Source organism: Gadus morhua, chromosome 4 (assembly GCF_902167405.1).
Source record: "Gadus morhua chromosome 4, gadMor3.0, whole genome shotgun sequence".
Lineage (NCBI taxonomy): Eukaryota > Metazoa > Chordata > Actinopteri > Gadiformes > Gadidae > Gadus > Gadus morhua.
Window position 1 is genome coordinate 372,282 of NC_044051.1, and position 15,000 is coordinate 387,281.

Genomic DNA, 15,000 nt, shown 5'->3' on the forward strand with positions numbered 1-15,000 from the left:
GTCGTTTTTTTATTGGTCTTCAGGGGAAAATCATAATGGGTAACACTGTCGTTTTTTATTGGTCGTCATGAAAAAAAATATAAGGGGTAACACTGTCGTTTTTTATTGGTCGTCATGAAAAAAAACAAGGGGTAAAACTCTTTTCTTATTGTTCGTCATGGAAAAAAAACATAAGGGGTAACACTGTCGTTTTTTATTGTTCGTCATGGAAAAAAACACAAGGGGTAACACTGTCGTTTTTTACTGTTCGTCATGGTAAAAAACATAAGGGGTAACACTGTCGTTTTTTATTGGTCGTCATGAAAAAAAACATAAGGGGTAACACTGTCGTTTTTTATTGGTCTTCAGGGGAAAATCATAAGGGGTAACGATGTCGTTTTTTATTGGTCGTCATGGAAAAAACATAAGCGGTTACAGTGTCGTTTTTTATTGGTCGTCTTGGAAAAAAACATAAGGGGTAACACTGTCATTTTTTATTGGTCGACAGCGGAAAAACATAAGGGGTAACACTGTCGTTTTTTTATTGGTCTTCAGGGGAAAATCATAATGGGTAACACTGTCGTTTTTTATTGGTCGTCATGAAAAAAAATATAAGGGGTAACACTGTCGTTTTTTATTGGTCGTCATGAAAAAAAACATAAGGGGTAAAACTCTTTTCTTATTGTTCGTCATGGAAAAAAAACATAAGGGGTAACACTGTCGTTTTTTATTGTTCGTCATGGAAAAAAACACAAGGGGTAACACTGTCGTTTTTTACTGTTCGTCATGGTAAAAAACATAAGGGGTAACACTGTCGTTTTTTATTGGTCGTCATGAAAAAAAACATAAGGGGTAACACTGTCGTTTTTTATTGGTCTTCAGGGGAAAATCATAAGGGGTAACGATGTCGTTTTTTATTGGTCGTCATGGAAAAAACATAAGCGGTTACAGTGTCGTTTTTTATTGGTCGTCTTGGAAAAAAACATAAGGGGTAACACTGTCATTTTTTATTGGTCTTCAGGGGAAAAATCATAAGGGGTAACAATGTCGTTTTTTATTGGTCTTCAGGGGAAAAACATAAGGGGTAACAATGTCGTTTTTTATTGTCATGGAAAAAACATAAGGGGTCACAACTTCGTTTTTTATTGGTCTTCAGGGAAAAATCATAATGGGTAAAACACTTTTTTTTATTGGACTTCATGCGAAAAAACATATGGGGTAACACTGTCGTTTTTTATTAGTCGTCATGGAAAAAACATACGGGGTAACACTTTCTTTTTTTATTGGTCGTCATGGAAAAAAAACACAAGGGGTAAAACTATTTTTTTATTGGTCATCATGGAAAAAAACACAAGGGGTAAATCTTCCTTTTTATTGGTCGTCATGGAAAAAAACATACGGGGTAACAACAATATAAAAGCAACGCAGACTTGTATCAAAGAGCAGTCTGTCTGTACATCAGGACCTCCTCATGGTGGGTCTCGAGGCTCCTTCACAACGGCCCTTGAAGCAGACCTGCTCACTGCTGCCCCCTAGCCGACGGGAGGGGACACTGCTACTGAAACAGACCTGCTCACTGCTGCCCCCTAGCCGACGGGAGGGGACACTGCTACTGAAACAGACCTGCTCACTGCTGCCCCCTAGCCGACGGGAGGGGACACTGCTACTGAAACAGACCTGCTCACTGCTGCCCCCTAGCTGACAGGAGGGGATACTGCTACTGAAACAGACCTGCTCACTGCTGCCCCCTAGCCGACAGGAGGGGACACTGCTACTGAAACAGACCTGCTCACTGCTGCCCCCTAGCCGACAGGAGGGGACACTGCTACTGAAACAGACCTGCTCAATACTGCCCCCTAGCTGACAGGAGGGGACACTGCTACTGAAACAGACCTGCTCACTGCTGCCCCCTAGCTGACAGGAGGGGACACTGCTACTCAAAAATACCTGCTCAATACTGCCCCCTAGCTGACAGGAGGGGACACTGCTACTACTTTGGTAGAAGAAACAGACCTGCTCACTGCTGCCCCCTAGCCGACGGGAGGGGACACTGCTACTGAAACAGACCTGCTCACTGCTGCCCCCTAGCCGACGGGAGGGGACACTGCTACTGAAACAGACCTGCTCACTGCTGCCCCCTAGCCGACGGGAGGGGACACTGCTACTGAAACAGACCTGCTCACTGCTGCCCCCTAGCCGACGGGAGGGGACACTGCTACTGAAACAGACCTGCTCACTGCTGCCCCCTAGCTGACAGGAGGGGACACTGCTACTGAAACAGACCTGCTCAATACTGCCCCCTAGCTGACAGGAGGGGACACTGCTACTGAAACAGACCTGCTCAATACTGCCCCCTAGCTGACAGGAGGGGATACTGCTACTGAAACAGACCTGCTCACTGCTGCCCCCTAGCCGACAGGAGGGGACACTGCTACTACTGTGGTAGAAGAAGCAGTTACACACACAGGTTAATGTTCACTGGCCCTGGTGGCCCCGCGCAATCTGTCTGGTAACCAACCAGTGTCTGTCTGGTCACTAGTCAGGAACCAACCATTGGCTGTCTGTCTGGTAACCAGTCAGTAACCAACCAGTGGCTGTCTGTCTGGTAACCAGTCAGTAACCAAGCAGTGGCTGTCTGGTAACCAGTCAGTAACCAACCAGTGGCTGTCTGTCTGGTAACCAGTCAGTAACCAAGCAGTGGCTGTCTGGTAACCAGTCAGTAACCAACCAGTGGCTGTCTGTCTGGTAACCAGTCAGTAACCAACCAGTGGCTGTCTGTCTGGTAACCAGTCAGTAACCAAGCAGTGGCTGTCTGGTAACCAGTCAGTAACCAAGCAGTGGCTGTCTGGTAACCAGTCAGTAGTGCTGATGTACTTAAAGGTACAGTAGGCACCGTATTGACCAGCGCTCCTCCACTGTACCCCCCAGGCTGCCTGTTCTTCCTGTGCCTGGGGCTCATGTCCTAACTGTACCCCCCAGGCTGCCTGTTCTTCCTGTGCCTGGGGCTCATGTCCTAACTGTACCCCCCAGGCTGCCTGTTCTTCCTGTGCCTGGGGCTCATGTCCTAACTGTACCCCCCCCAGGCTGCCTGTTCTTCCTGTGCCTGGGGCTCATGTCCTAACTGTACCCCCCAGGCTGCCTGTTCTTCCTGTGCCTGGGGCTCATGTCCTAACTGTACCCCCCAGGCTGCCTGTTCTTCCTGTGCCTGGGGCTCATGTCCTAACTGTACCCCCCAGGCTGCCTGTTCTTCCTGTGCCTGGGGCTCATGTCCTAACTGTACCCCCCAGGCTGCCTGTTCTTCCTGTGCCTGGGGCTCATGTCCTAACTGTACTCCCCCTCCCCCCAGGCTGCCTGTTCTTCCTGTGCCTGGGGCTCATGTACATGTTCCGGCCCAACATGTCGTTCGTGGCCCCCGTCCAGGAGAAGGTTGTGATCGGGATGTTCTTCCTGGGAGCCATCCTCTGCCTGTCCTTCTCCTGGCTCTTCCACACCGTGTACTGCCACTCGGAGGGCGTGTCCAAGGTCTTCTCAAAGTAAGAGCGCCTCGCTAATCTGCACTCACATTTTTTCAAAAGTAAAAGACTATGTGTGTGCGCACATACACAGCACGCGCTACTGCACCCCCTCACGTGTGTGTGTGTGTGTGTGTGTGTGTGTGCGCGCGCAGGCTGGACTACAGCGGCATCGCCTTCCTCATCATGGGCTCCTTCGTGCCGTGGCTGTACTACTCGTTCTACTGCTCCCCTCAGCCCCGCTTCATCTACCTGCTGGTGGTGTGTGTGCTGGGCCTGGCCGCCATCACCGTGTCCCAGTGCGACTTCTTCGCCACGCCCGAGTACCGCGGGGTCCGCGCCGGTGAGGCCTGTGTGTGTGTGTGTGTGTGTGTGTGTGTGTGTGTGTGTGTGTGTGTGTGTGTGTGTGTGTGTGTGTGTGTGTGTGTGTGTGTGTGTGTGTGTGTGTGTGTGTGTGTAGGGTGTCCACCCAGAAGCCCCTCCCCTCCTAACGCCCCCTGCCCCCCCAGGAGTGTTCGTGGGGCTGGGTCTGAGCGGCGTGGTGCCCACGCTCCACTTCACGCTCAGCGAGGGTCTGATCCGGGCCACCACCATCGGCCAGATGGGCTGGCTGGTCCTCATGGCCACGCTGTACATCACGGGCGCCTGTCTCTACGCAGCCCGCATCCCAGAGAGGTTCTTCCCCGGGAAGTGTGACATATGGGTACGGCGCGCTCTCATTGGCTCTCTCTACCTCTCTAGCTCTCATTGGCTCTCTCTACCTCTCTAGCTCTCATTGGCTCTCACTACCTCTCTCTAGCTCTCATTGGCTCTCACTACCTCTCTAGCTCTCATTGGCTCTCACTACCTCTCTAGCTCTCATTGGCTCTCACTACCCCTCTCTAGCTCTCATTGGCTCTCTCTACCTCTCTCTCTCGATCACTACCTCCTCTGTCTGTCTGTGTGTTTTGTATATAAAATCCCTACCAGTTGACAGCCCACTCCTATATATTAATGTGGGGGTCTCATCCTCTAGGGGTCCTAACCTTGTGCCCCCCCCCCCCCCCCTCTATATATTAATGTGGGGGTCTCATCCTCTCGGGGTCCTAACCTTGTGCCCCCCCCCCCCCCCCTCTATATATTAATGTGGGGGGTCTCATCCTCTAGGGGTCCTAACCTTGTGCCCCCCCCCCCCCCCTCTATATATTAATGTGGGGGTCTCATCCTCTCGGGGTCCTAACCTTGTGCCCCCCCCCTCTATATATTAATGTGGGGGGTCTCATCCTCTCGGGGTCCCAACCCTGTTCCCCCCCCCCCCCCCCCCCCCCTCTATATATTAATGTGGGGGTCTCATCCTCTCGGGGTCCTAACCTTGTGCCCCCCCCCCTCTATATATTAATGTGGGGGTCTCATCCTCTCGGGGTCCTAACCTTGTGCCCCCCCCCCCCCCCCCCCCCTCTATATATTAATGTGGGGGTCTCATCCTCTCGGGGTCCTAACCTTGTGCCCCCCCCCCTCCCAGTTCCACTCCCACCAGCTCTTCCACATCCTGGTGGTGGCGGGGGCCTTCGTCCACTTCCACGGCGTCTCCAACCTGCAGGAGTTCCGCTACACGGCGGGCGGGGGCTGCGCCGCCGACGGGACGCTGTAGCGCACCACGCGCACGTGCACGTGCACCGCACGCGCGCAGACCAGCGCACACACCGGAGGGGGGGGGGGGGCACAAACACAAGGGGGGCGTTTGACGCGTATGTTTACCGAGGGGGGGGCATCGGCCTGAGGGGGGGAGACACACACACACACACACACAGGCACACACACACACACAGGCACACACAGGCACACACACACACACACACACACACACACTCTCAGAGTGCCTCTCCTCCGGGGGGGGGGGGCTGGGGGCCACTGTGTTCTGGTGTGTGTGTAATACCTGGGGTGACCTTAGGGGGCATTTAATGACCTCCTCCTCACCCCCACCCTGTCTGGTTCAAACTGGTTTCGATGGTTCAACTTTTTTAAGTGGAATGGTGGATTTTGAAGTAGAACCCGAGGTTTGGCCTGAAGGTCGTGTTTGTTTTGCTGTGAGGTCGTGGGGTTCGGAGTTTGGCTTGAAAAAAAAGAATGAATTGAATCATCTTGAATCGTGTAAACTTTTTCTTGTTTGTCAAGTTTAGGTAAATTTAACGTTTTCCTGGATAAAAAAAAAAAAAAAAAGACAAACACAGAGAAAAACGAACAAAAAAAGATTTTCCTTGTGGACAAAGGATTTAGATCTTCTTCAAGAGGGTGATGTGTGTGTGGGCCCATAACGGCCCTCTTTTGTAAATAAGATCTCTACATTTTGGTTATATAGATTTGTATAAAATATCTGTTTGGAAAAAAAACAACAATGGAAAAAGTAATATGAAGAGGATTGAATAAAAAAAGATTTAAATTGAGGCGCTGTCACGAGCAGATTGAAGCGGATTGGTGGACCCAATTTACCTGTGACGTGAAGCCCCTCCCCTAGGGGAGGAGGAGGGGGCAGATTTACCTGTGACGTGAAGCCCCTCCCCTAGGGGAGGAGGAGGGGGCAGATTTACCTGTGACGTGAAGCCCCTCCCCTAGGGGAGGAGGAGGGGGCAGATTTTGTGTTTCAATACTTTCTGCCGGTTTCCGGTCGGACGGACATTTAGTCTCGAGTGGATCGCTGTAGGCGGCCGCTTGCAAACCAGACGTAAGCCAAAGTCTTGTTTAAAGCGCCGTGTTTACCCGACATCGTTGTAGATCGGAATATGTATCGTAGAAGTCCTTTCCCCCTCTGCGGGATTGAGTTTGGAAATCCCCTCAAATCAAAATTGTATTTTTTCTAAACAAGGCCCAAGAATCTTAAAAAAAAAAAAAGTGGGAAAGAGCGTTGAGGTAGCATGATGACGCTAAGGTATGATCAACGCTAACTGGTGATTGGTGGGTAGCATGACGACGCTAAGTTATGAGCAACGCTAACTGGTGATTGGTGGGAAGCCACTGAGACTCATTTCTGTTGAACCGATGTTTCAACTATTATATTTGTTTTTGGATTGTATCAATTATTTTCCGTTATCCCTTTTCTAACGGGGTGTTTTTGGGAAGTGGGAAAAAAACAATTTGCTTTGAAAGACGACCTTTAATAATCTGGGGACTTTTGATTTGAAACACCCTTACCTCTCGTTAAATAGGGAAGGACCGAGCAGCCGGTCGTCCTTTCAACCCTGAATCCAATTCAGTGTTGAACTGGATAAACTTCAGCCCTGGTTCCCTCTGAACTGTCTCAGCCATAGCTGCAGTATTGAATCCAAGAGTGGGTGGGCCAAGGAGCAGCCGGACCACCTCCCTCTCTGTGAAAGTCCCTCCCTCTGGGGGACACTGGGGTACAGTTGAGTCCACGTTGGTACCAATGCACTGTGTCCCATTCATCACTGCATTGGTACAGAGTTCAAACCAAACATTTATACTGCCGTTTATTACCATTGTCATCGCATAAGCTTACTTTGTCTGTCCCCCTCCCTCTCTTAATTTACCTTTAGTTTTTAATTTATTTATATTTGGGCGGTCTGTTGAATAAAGCACATGTATCGAATCTGAGGGCGTGTTTATTGTTTGATTGCAATAGACCTTTATATCTGCTGTATTGTTCTAATAATAAAAAAAAATATTTTTCCTTTTCATCCGTCTTAGTTTCCGAGATTATTGGGCCATTCATTTCACAAGGCATCCAGATTAGATCCTGGTGCATTTAAATGAATATATTTGCATATCGTTAGGGTCGTAGCATCATTGCCCGAGTCATATTCAGTGTGAACGCTGGGGAACCTGGCCCTCTCTCCGTGGTACCGCGGAGTGCACTCTGCATACCGGAGACCGCGTTTCAATTCCTGATAATTTAAACATGTTAGTTTTAAATGAAATGCTATGTTTATTGTACTGTCATATAACCTCAAACAATATTAATTTACCTATCTCCGTGGGGAAGTGGACCCCCATCTGCGAGTCGACCCCCTGGAAGGCAGGGTTCAAGTCCCGTTGAGGACCGCGGTGAAGTTAGTTTTAGGTTGGATATTCGACGGATATTCAGTCCAGTTCCAGCCGCGACTTCACGGAGATTTGCCCGGCAATAGCTGCAGGAGAACGGTTAGCACACCTCGCAGCGCCTCGCGGTGAATCGCTGGAAACTGATTTAGGGACCGTCAATAAATTACTTCACGTAAATATATCAATACAAAATACTTGCAGTTTTTTCAATAGCTTCCATGCCATGTGACCCAGTGACTCCAAACCAGTATCCAATTGTAACGATAAACCCTAAGAATAGGACACACCACTTTGCATTGTATTTTAGTTTATTGGTCGACAGGGGAAAAATATAAGGGGTAACACTGTCGTTTTTTATTGGTCGTCATGGAAAAAAACAGAAGGGGTAACACTGTCGTTTTTTATTGTCATGGAAAAAACATAAGGGGTAACACTGTCGTTTTTTATTGTCATGGATAAAACATAAGGGGTAAAACTATTTTTTTATTGGTCATCATGGAAAAAAACATAAGGGGTAACACTGTCGTTTTTTATTGGTCGTCATGGAAAAAAACATAAGGGGTAACACTGTCGTTTTTTATTGTCATGGAAAAAAACATAAGGGGTAAAACTATTTTTTTATTGGTCATCATGGAAAAAAACATAAGCGGTAACACTGTCGTTTTTTATTGGTCGTCATGGAAAAAAACATAAGGGGTAAAACTATTTTTTTATTGGTCGTCATGGAAAAAAACATAAGGGGTAACAACAATATAAAAGCAACCAGACTTGTATCAAAGAGCAGTCTGTCTGTACATCAGGACCTCCTCAGGGTGGGTCTCGAGGCTCCTTCACAACGGCCCTTGAAGCAGACCTGCTCACTGCTGCCCCCTAGCCAACGGGAGGGGACACTGCTACTGAAACAGACTTGCTCAATACTGCCCCCTAGCCGACAGGAGGGGACACTGCTACTGATGTGGTAGAAGAAGCAGTTACACACACAGGTTAATGGTAAACCCTAAGAATAGGACACACCACTTTGTATTGTATTTTAGGGCTTTCTCTATTTTATATGAATATTAATAAGCAGGAATTATCATATTTTGTTGCCCCGTCGCGTGAACGCACAAAAAAGTAAAAAGTAACATTACGTGCCTATTTGTATTCGATGTTCGCGACAGGGGCATTTTATACATCCCCTGGAGAACATCTCGCGATACATTGCATATATTCGATATATCACCCAGCCCTAATTCCTGCATATTAATATTCATATAAAATAGAGAAAGCACTAAAATACCATAAAGAGTGGTGTGTCCTATTCTCAGGGTTTAATTCTACAATTGGATACTGGTTTGGAGTCACTGGGTCACATGGCATGGAAGCTATTGAAAATACTGCAAGTATTTTGTATTCATATATTTACGTGAAGTAATTTATTGACGGTCCCTAAAACAGTTTCCAGCGATTCACCGCGAGGCTCTGCGAGGTGCGCTAACCGTTCTCCTGCTGCTATTGTCGGGCAAATCCCCGTGAAGTCGAGGCTGGAACTGGACTGAATATCCGTCGAATATCCAACCTAAAACTAAATTCACCGCGGTCCGTTGAGGGAAGAGAAGATTACACCGACTGGTCAGACCTGTGGTTAACCCTCTGACCAGCGCATGTTCGAGACCCGCACGTACGGCGACTAAGAAGGGGGGCTTTGAGGCAGAAAAGGTTCACTTTAAAGGAAATGGCTTATTCTTATACAACGTGAGATAGGTGTGAATAATAAAGCAATATGCAGTCCATTTCAAATCTTTATAGAAAAATGTAGATCGTGCAGACAACAGTTCACAAAATCGATATACTTTCTTCAAAAACAGGAACAAATGCTTGTATATAATTGTTGACCCAGATTTCATACACACATTTTGGACTTAATTGCGTTCTTTGAAAACACAGCAAAACTGGGTGTGAGAAACCACATGGACAATATAACTGAGAAAGGTGAAAGTAAAACTGCAAAAAATAAAAACGTATTTAAATAAAACAAAGCAACAACATGAACACCGTTTAAAGCATTTCCAAAAAGGAAGTAAAACAATATTTTAAAGCAGATGCCAGGATTACATTCTTGTCCAGCAGGGGGAAAATATATAAAGCACTTTGGTCGTTTTCAAACAAGATGATTATGCTAGCCTTTGTATGTTGTCACGGTTACTAACGAACTACAAACTGAATGTCTTCGTAATATGTTGGACGTTTGTTTGCAACCCAAAAATTCAATCCTTGCATTTAGATTTATCCATGAGTTTTGTAACATGGTACCCCGATAGTGATTACGTAGTGCTAGCCTACTGCTAGCATACTTCGGAGAACAAACACACAAACACTTCGTCAGCAAAAGGACAAAAAAAGGACAAAAACGAAATCCAAAGCCCTCTTGCTAATGTAAACAGCAACAGTGACATATTTACATTAAATGCAACCTTTTTACGACCTTTTTCATATATTTAAAGTGCACATCTCAATTCCAACGTAGGAATTCCTCACCTCTGCATAGACTATCAACTAAAAGGATGCGGGGGGCTTTTGTAATTGGGTCTACCGGTAAATGGGTAACAGTAATGTGTTGTCACTTGTACAACACTAGATGTGTATCTTCTAAATCTCACTCAAAACCTGCTAAAAAAAATGTGTGACCCAATAAAACTTGTCCTTCAAGTTTAGCTTATTCATGAAATCAACTGCTGGTTCTCGTGTTTCTTATTGGTTTGAACTCTAAACAAGCAGGCTATAATTGGTTAATTACAGACAAAACAAAAATAAGCATGCCTCTTTTCGCAGCTCCTGAAACATAAAAATATAAAAATAATTGACCATCAGGCTGAGAACGTTAACCATCATAGACAAGAACATCCATATTGATCAGAACTAGAATAGGAATACTTTTTGTTTCTGTGTCCAAAAACCTAAATGCGAAACTAAGTTTGAAATAAACCCTAGTTCTTTAAAACACTGAGTGGGTAAATAAATAATGAATTGCACCAACATCAAAATAAATTCAACGTTGAAAAGACAAAAGAAATGGGAAACATCAGACGCCGTCACCGGCGAGCCGACAGAAGCCCACGCCCTCCGGCCGTCTCACCAGACCGGTTCAGACCGGTCTGGACCGCCCCGCGCCCCGGTCGAGACGGAGGGACCACCCCCGTCTGTCCGTCTGTCCGTCCTCATTGTCACGACTTGATCTTCCAGAGCTGAGGACAAACACAACAACGCGTCCGTTTACTGGAAGGACGGAACTCCTCCACTGAGGACCACGGCACTAAAGCACTATCAGTGATAGGGCTTAATACACTAAGTACATTAAACTATACATTAAGCCCCAGCACTATTAGTGATAGGGCTTAATACACTAAGTACATTAAACTATACATTAAGCCCCAGCACTATCAGTGATAGGGCTTAATACACTAAGTACATTAAACTATACATTAAGCCCCAGCACTATTAGTGATAGGGCTTAATACACTAAGTACATTAAACTATACATTAAGCCCCAGCACTATTAGTGATAGGGCTTAATACACTAAGTACATTCAACTATACATTAAGCCCCAGCACTATCAGTGATAGGGCTTAATACACTAAGTACATTAAACTATACATTAAGCCCCAGCACTATTAGTGATAGGGCTTAATACACTAAGTACATTCAACTATACATTAAGCCCCAGCACTATTAGTGATAGGGCTTAATACACTAAGTACATTAAACTATACATTAAGCCCCAGCACTATTAGTGATAGGGCTTAATACACTAAGTACATTACACTATACATTAAGCCCCAGCACTATTAGTGATAGGGCTTAATACACTAAGTACATTAAACTATACATTAAGCCCCAGCACTATTAGTGATAGGGCTTAATACACTAAGTACATTAAACTATACATTAAGCCCCAGCACTATTAGTGATAGGGCTTAATACACTAAGTACATTCAACTATACATTAAGCCCCAGCACTATTAGTGATAGGGCTTAATACACTAAGTACATTAAACTATACATTAAGCCCCAGCACTATTAGTGATAGGGCTTAATACACTAAGTACATTAAACTATACATTAAGCCCCAGCACTATTAGTGATAGGGCTTAATACACTAAGTACATTAAACTATACATTAAGCCCCAGCACTATTAGTGATAGGGCTTAATACACTAAGTACATTAAACTATACATTAAGCCCCAGCACTATTAGTGATAGGGCTTAATACACTAAGTACATTAAACTATACATTAAGCCCCAGCACTATTAGTGATAGGGCTTAATACACTAAGTACATTAAACTATACATTAAGCCCCAGCACTATTAGTGATAGGGCTTAATACACTAAGTACATTAAACTATACATTAAGCCCCAGCACTATTAGTGATAGGGCTTAATACACTAAGTACATTAAACTATACATTAAGCCCCAGCGCTATCAGTGATAGGGCTTAATACACTAAGTACATTAAACTATACATTAAGCCCCAGCACTATTAGTGATAGGGCTTAATACACTATACATTAAGCCCCAGCACTATTAGTGATAGGGCTTAATACATTAAGTACATTAAACTATACATTAAGCCCCAGCACTATCAGTGATAGGGCTTAATACACTAAGTACATTAAACTATACATTAAGCCCCAGCACTGTCAGTGATAGGGCTTAATACACTAAGTACATTAAACTATACATTAAGCCCCAGCACTATTAGTGATAGGGCTAAATACACTAAGTACATTAAACTATACATTAAGCCCCAGCACTATTAGTGATAGGGCTAAATACACTCAGTACATTAAACTATACATTAAGCCCCAGCACTATCAGTGATAGGGCTTAATACACTAAGTACATTAAACTATACATTAAGCCCCAGCACTATTAGTGATAGGGCTTAATACACTAAGTACATTAAACTATACATTAAGCCCCAGCACTATCAGTGATAGGGCTTAATACACTAAGTACATTAAACTATACATTAAGCCCCAGCACTATTAGTGATAGGGCTTAATACACTAAGTACATTAAACTATACATTAAGCCCCAGCACTATTAGTGATAGGGCTTAATACACTAAGTACATTAAACTATACATTAAGCCCCAGCACTATCAGTGATAGGGCTTAATACACTAAGTACATTAAACTATACATTAAGCCCCAGCACTATCAGTGATAGGGCTTAATACACTAAGTACATTAAACTATACATTAAGCCCCAGCACTATTAGTGATAGGGCTTAATACACTAAGTACATTAAACTATACATTAAGCCCCAGCACTATTAGTGATAGGGCTTAATACACTAAGTACATTAAACTATACATTAAGCCCCAGCACTATTAGTGATAGGGCTTAATACACTATATATTAAGCCCCAGCACTATTAGTGATAGGGCTTAATACACTATACATTAAGCCCCAGCACTATTAGTGATAGGGCTTAATACATTAAGTACATTAAACTATACATTAAGCCCCAGCACTATTAGTGATAGTGCTTAATACACTATATATTAAGCCCCAGCACTATTAGTGATAGGGCTTAATACATTAAGTACATTAAACTATACATTAAGCCCCAGCACTATTAGTGATAGGGCTTAATACATTAAGTACATTAAACTATACATTAAGCCCCAGCACTATTAGTGATAGTGCTTAATATACATTAAGCCCCAGCACTATTAGTGATAGGGCTTAATATACATTAAGCCCCAGCACTATTAGTGATAGGGCTTAATATACATTAAGCCCCAGCACTATTAGTGATAGGGCTTAATATACATTAAGCCCCAGCACTATTAGTGATAGTGCTTAATATACATTAAGCCCCAATGTCACAATCCTCTTGACAAACCTTTTATCAGTGCTGAAGCATTTATATTAATAATAATATTTGTTATAGTAACATAACTGGTCTTAACATTCATCTTTAAGATAAGGTCGAGGGTCGTCTCACCTTCAGGTTGAAGCCCAGCAGGTCAGAGATGACCCCTGACACGGCCGACAGGATGACCACCTGGGTGATGTTGTAGAGCAACGGGTTCATGGTCAGACCGTACAGCCGGAAGGGGGCGTCCAACTCCTAGAGAGAGAGGGGGGGGGGGGGGGGGGGGGGGGGGAGAGGGGAGAGGGGGGGGGGGAGAGGAGAGAGAGGGGGGAGGGGGGAGAGAGGGGGGGGGGGGAGAGAGGGGGGAGAGGGGAGAGGGGGGGGGAGAGAGGGGGGGGGAGAGAGGGGGGGGGGAGAGAGGGGGGGAGAGGGGAGAGAGGGGGGGGGAGAGGAGAGAGAGGGGGGAGAGAGAGAGGGGGGAGAGGGGAGAGGAGAGAGGAGAGAGAGGGGGGAGGAGGGGAGAGGGGGGGGGAGAGAGGGGGGAGGAGGGGAGAGGGGGGGGGAGAGAGGGGGGGAGAGGGGAGAGAGGGGGGGGAGAGGGGAGAGAGGGGGGGGAGAGAGGGGGGAGAGGGGGAGAGAGGGGGGGGAGAGGGGAGAGAGGGGGGAGAGGGGAGAGGGGGGGGAGAGAGGAGAGAGAGGGGAGAGGGGGGGGGGGAGAGGGGAGAGAGGGGGAGAGAGGGGGGGGGGGAGAGGGGAGAGGGGGGAGAGAGGGGGGGGGAGAGAGGGGAGAGAGAGGGGGGGGAGAGGGGAGAGGGGGGGGGGAGGAGGAGAGAGGGGGGGGAGAGAGGGGAGAGGGGGAGAGAGAGGGGGGGGAGAGAGGGGAGAGGGGGAGAGAGAGGTTAGCCAAGGTGTTTCCGGTGGGGCAGGATGCTCCAGCTGATGAAGAGCGTCAGGTGAGGAGGGGAGGGGGGGAGGGGGGGAGGAGGGGAGGGGGGGAGCACCTTGAGCAGCTTGGTGGCCAGCTTCAGCACGTTGTTCACCAGGGTCAGCTCCTCCTTCTTGTTGGGCTTCTTCTCCATCTTCAGGTACAGGTTGATCTGGAGGCAGCACCGAGCAGCACATTACATTAGTAGGATTATTATTATTATTATTATAGATAGTCTGGGGGCCGCGCATCTCAGGAGAGAGGTTCTAATCAGGATGGACGTCTGTGTACCTGTGTGTGTACCCGTCTGTGTACCCGTCTGTGTACCTGTCTGTCTGTGTACCCGTCTGTCTGTCTGTGTACCCGTCTGTGTACCTGTCTGTCTGTGTACCTGTCTGTCTGTCTGTGTACCCGTCTGTGTACCTGTCTGTCTTTGTACCCGTCTGTGTACCCGTCTGTCTCTCTGTGTGTGTACCTGTTCGGTGAGCAGGATGGAGGTGTTGCTGTCTGTCTGTGTACCTGTCTGTCTGTGTACCTGTCTGTGTGTGTACCTGTTCGGTGAGCAGGATGGAGGTGTTGCTGTCTGTCTGTGTACCTGTCTGTCTCTCTGTGTGTGTACCTGTTCGGTGAGCAGGATGGAGGTGTTGCTGTCTGTCTGTGTACCTGTCTGTCTGTCTCTCT

The 15,000-nt window shown here is 46.5% G+C and overlaps 2 protein-coding genes and 1 long non-coding RNA gene across 8 annotated transcripts in view; 1 reads left to right on the plus strand and 2 right to left on the minus strand.

Moving 5' to 3' along the window:
• Positions 1-7,160, plus strand: part of adipor2 (adiponectin receptor 2) — a 40,090-nt gene extending 32,930 nt beyond the window's left edge. Inside the window, exons 5-8 of the mRNA XM_030353951.1 lie at positions 3,326-3,512; positions 3,647-3,834; positions 4,001-4,194; positions 4,993-7,160. Coding sequence (XP_030209811.1) covers positions 3,326-3,512; positions 3,647-3,834; positions 4,001-4,194; positions 4,993-5,121 — 698 coding nt within the window. The 3' untranslated portion in view covers positions 5,122-7,160. The remainder of the gene's footprint in view (positions 1-3,325; positions 3,513-3,646; positions 3,835-4,000; positions 4,195-4,992) is intronic.
• Positions 1,275-2,112, minus strand: LOC115541965 (uncharacterized). The gene is made up of 3 exons (XR_003976440.1): positions 1,993-2,112; positions 1,549-1,656; positions 1,275-1,494 (listed from the first exon to the last, which is right to left on the minus strand). It is a non-coding gene; the product is annotated as an uncharacterized LOC115541965 (long non-coding RNA).
• A 2,129-nt stretch (positions 7,161-9,289) lies between the features above and the next one.
• The window catches only part of LOC115541960 (putative homeodomain transcription factor 2), a 45,694-nt gene continuing 39,983 nt past the window's right edge, over positions 9,290-15,000 (minus strand). For 3 of the 6 annotated variants that reach the window (XM_030353949.1, XM_030353947.1, XM_030353950.1), the window contains 3 exons: positions 14,396-14,491; positions 13,524-13,649; positions 9,290-10,750 (listed from right to left, as the gene is read on the minus strand). In XM_030353949.1, the coding sequence (XP_030209809.1) occupies positions 10,730-10,750; positions 13,524-13,649; positions 14,396-14,491 (243 nt within the window). In that variant the 3' untranslated portion in view covers positions 9,290-10,729. Of the gene's footprint in view, positions 10,751-13,523; positions 13,650-14,395; positions 14,492-14,539; positions 14,983-15,000 lie in introns of those variants that run through there. The other 3 variants (XM_030353948.1, XM_030353945.1, XM_030353946.1) reach the window with 2 other exon arrangements.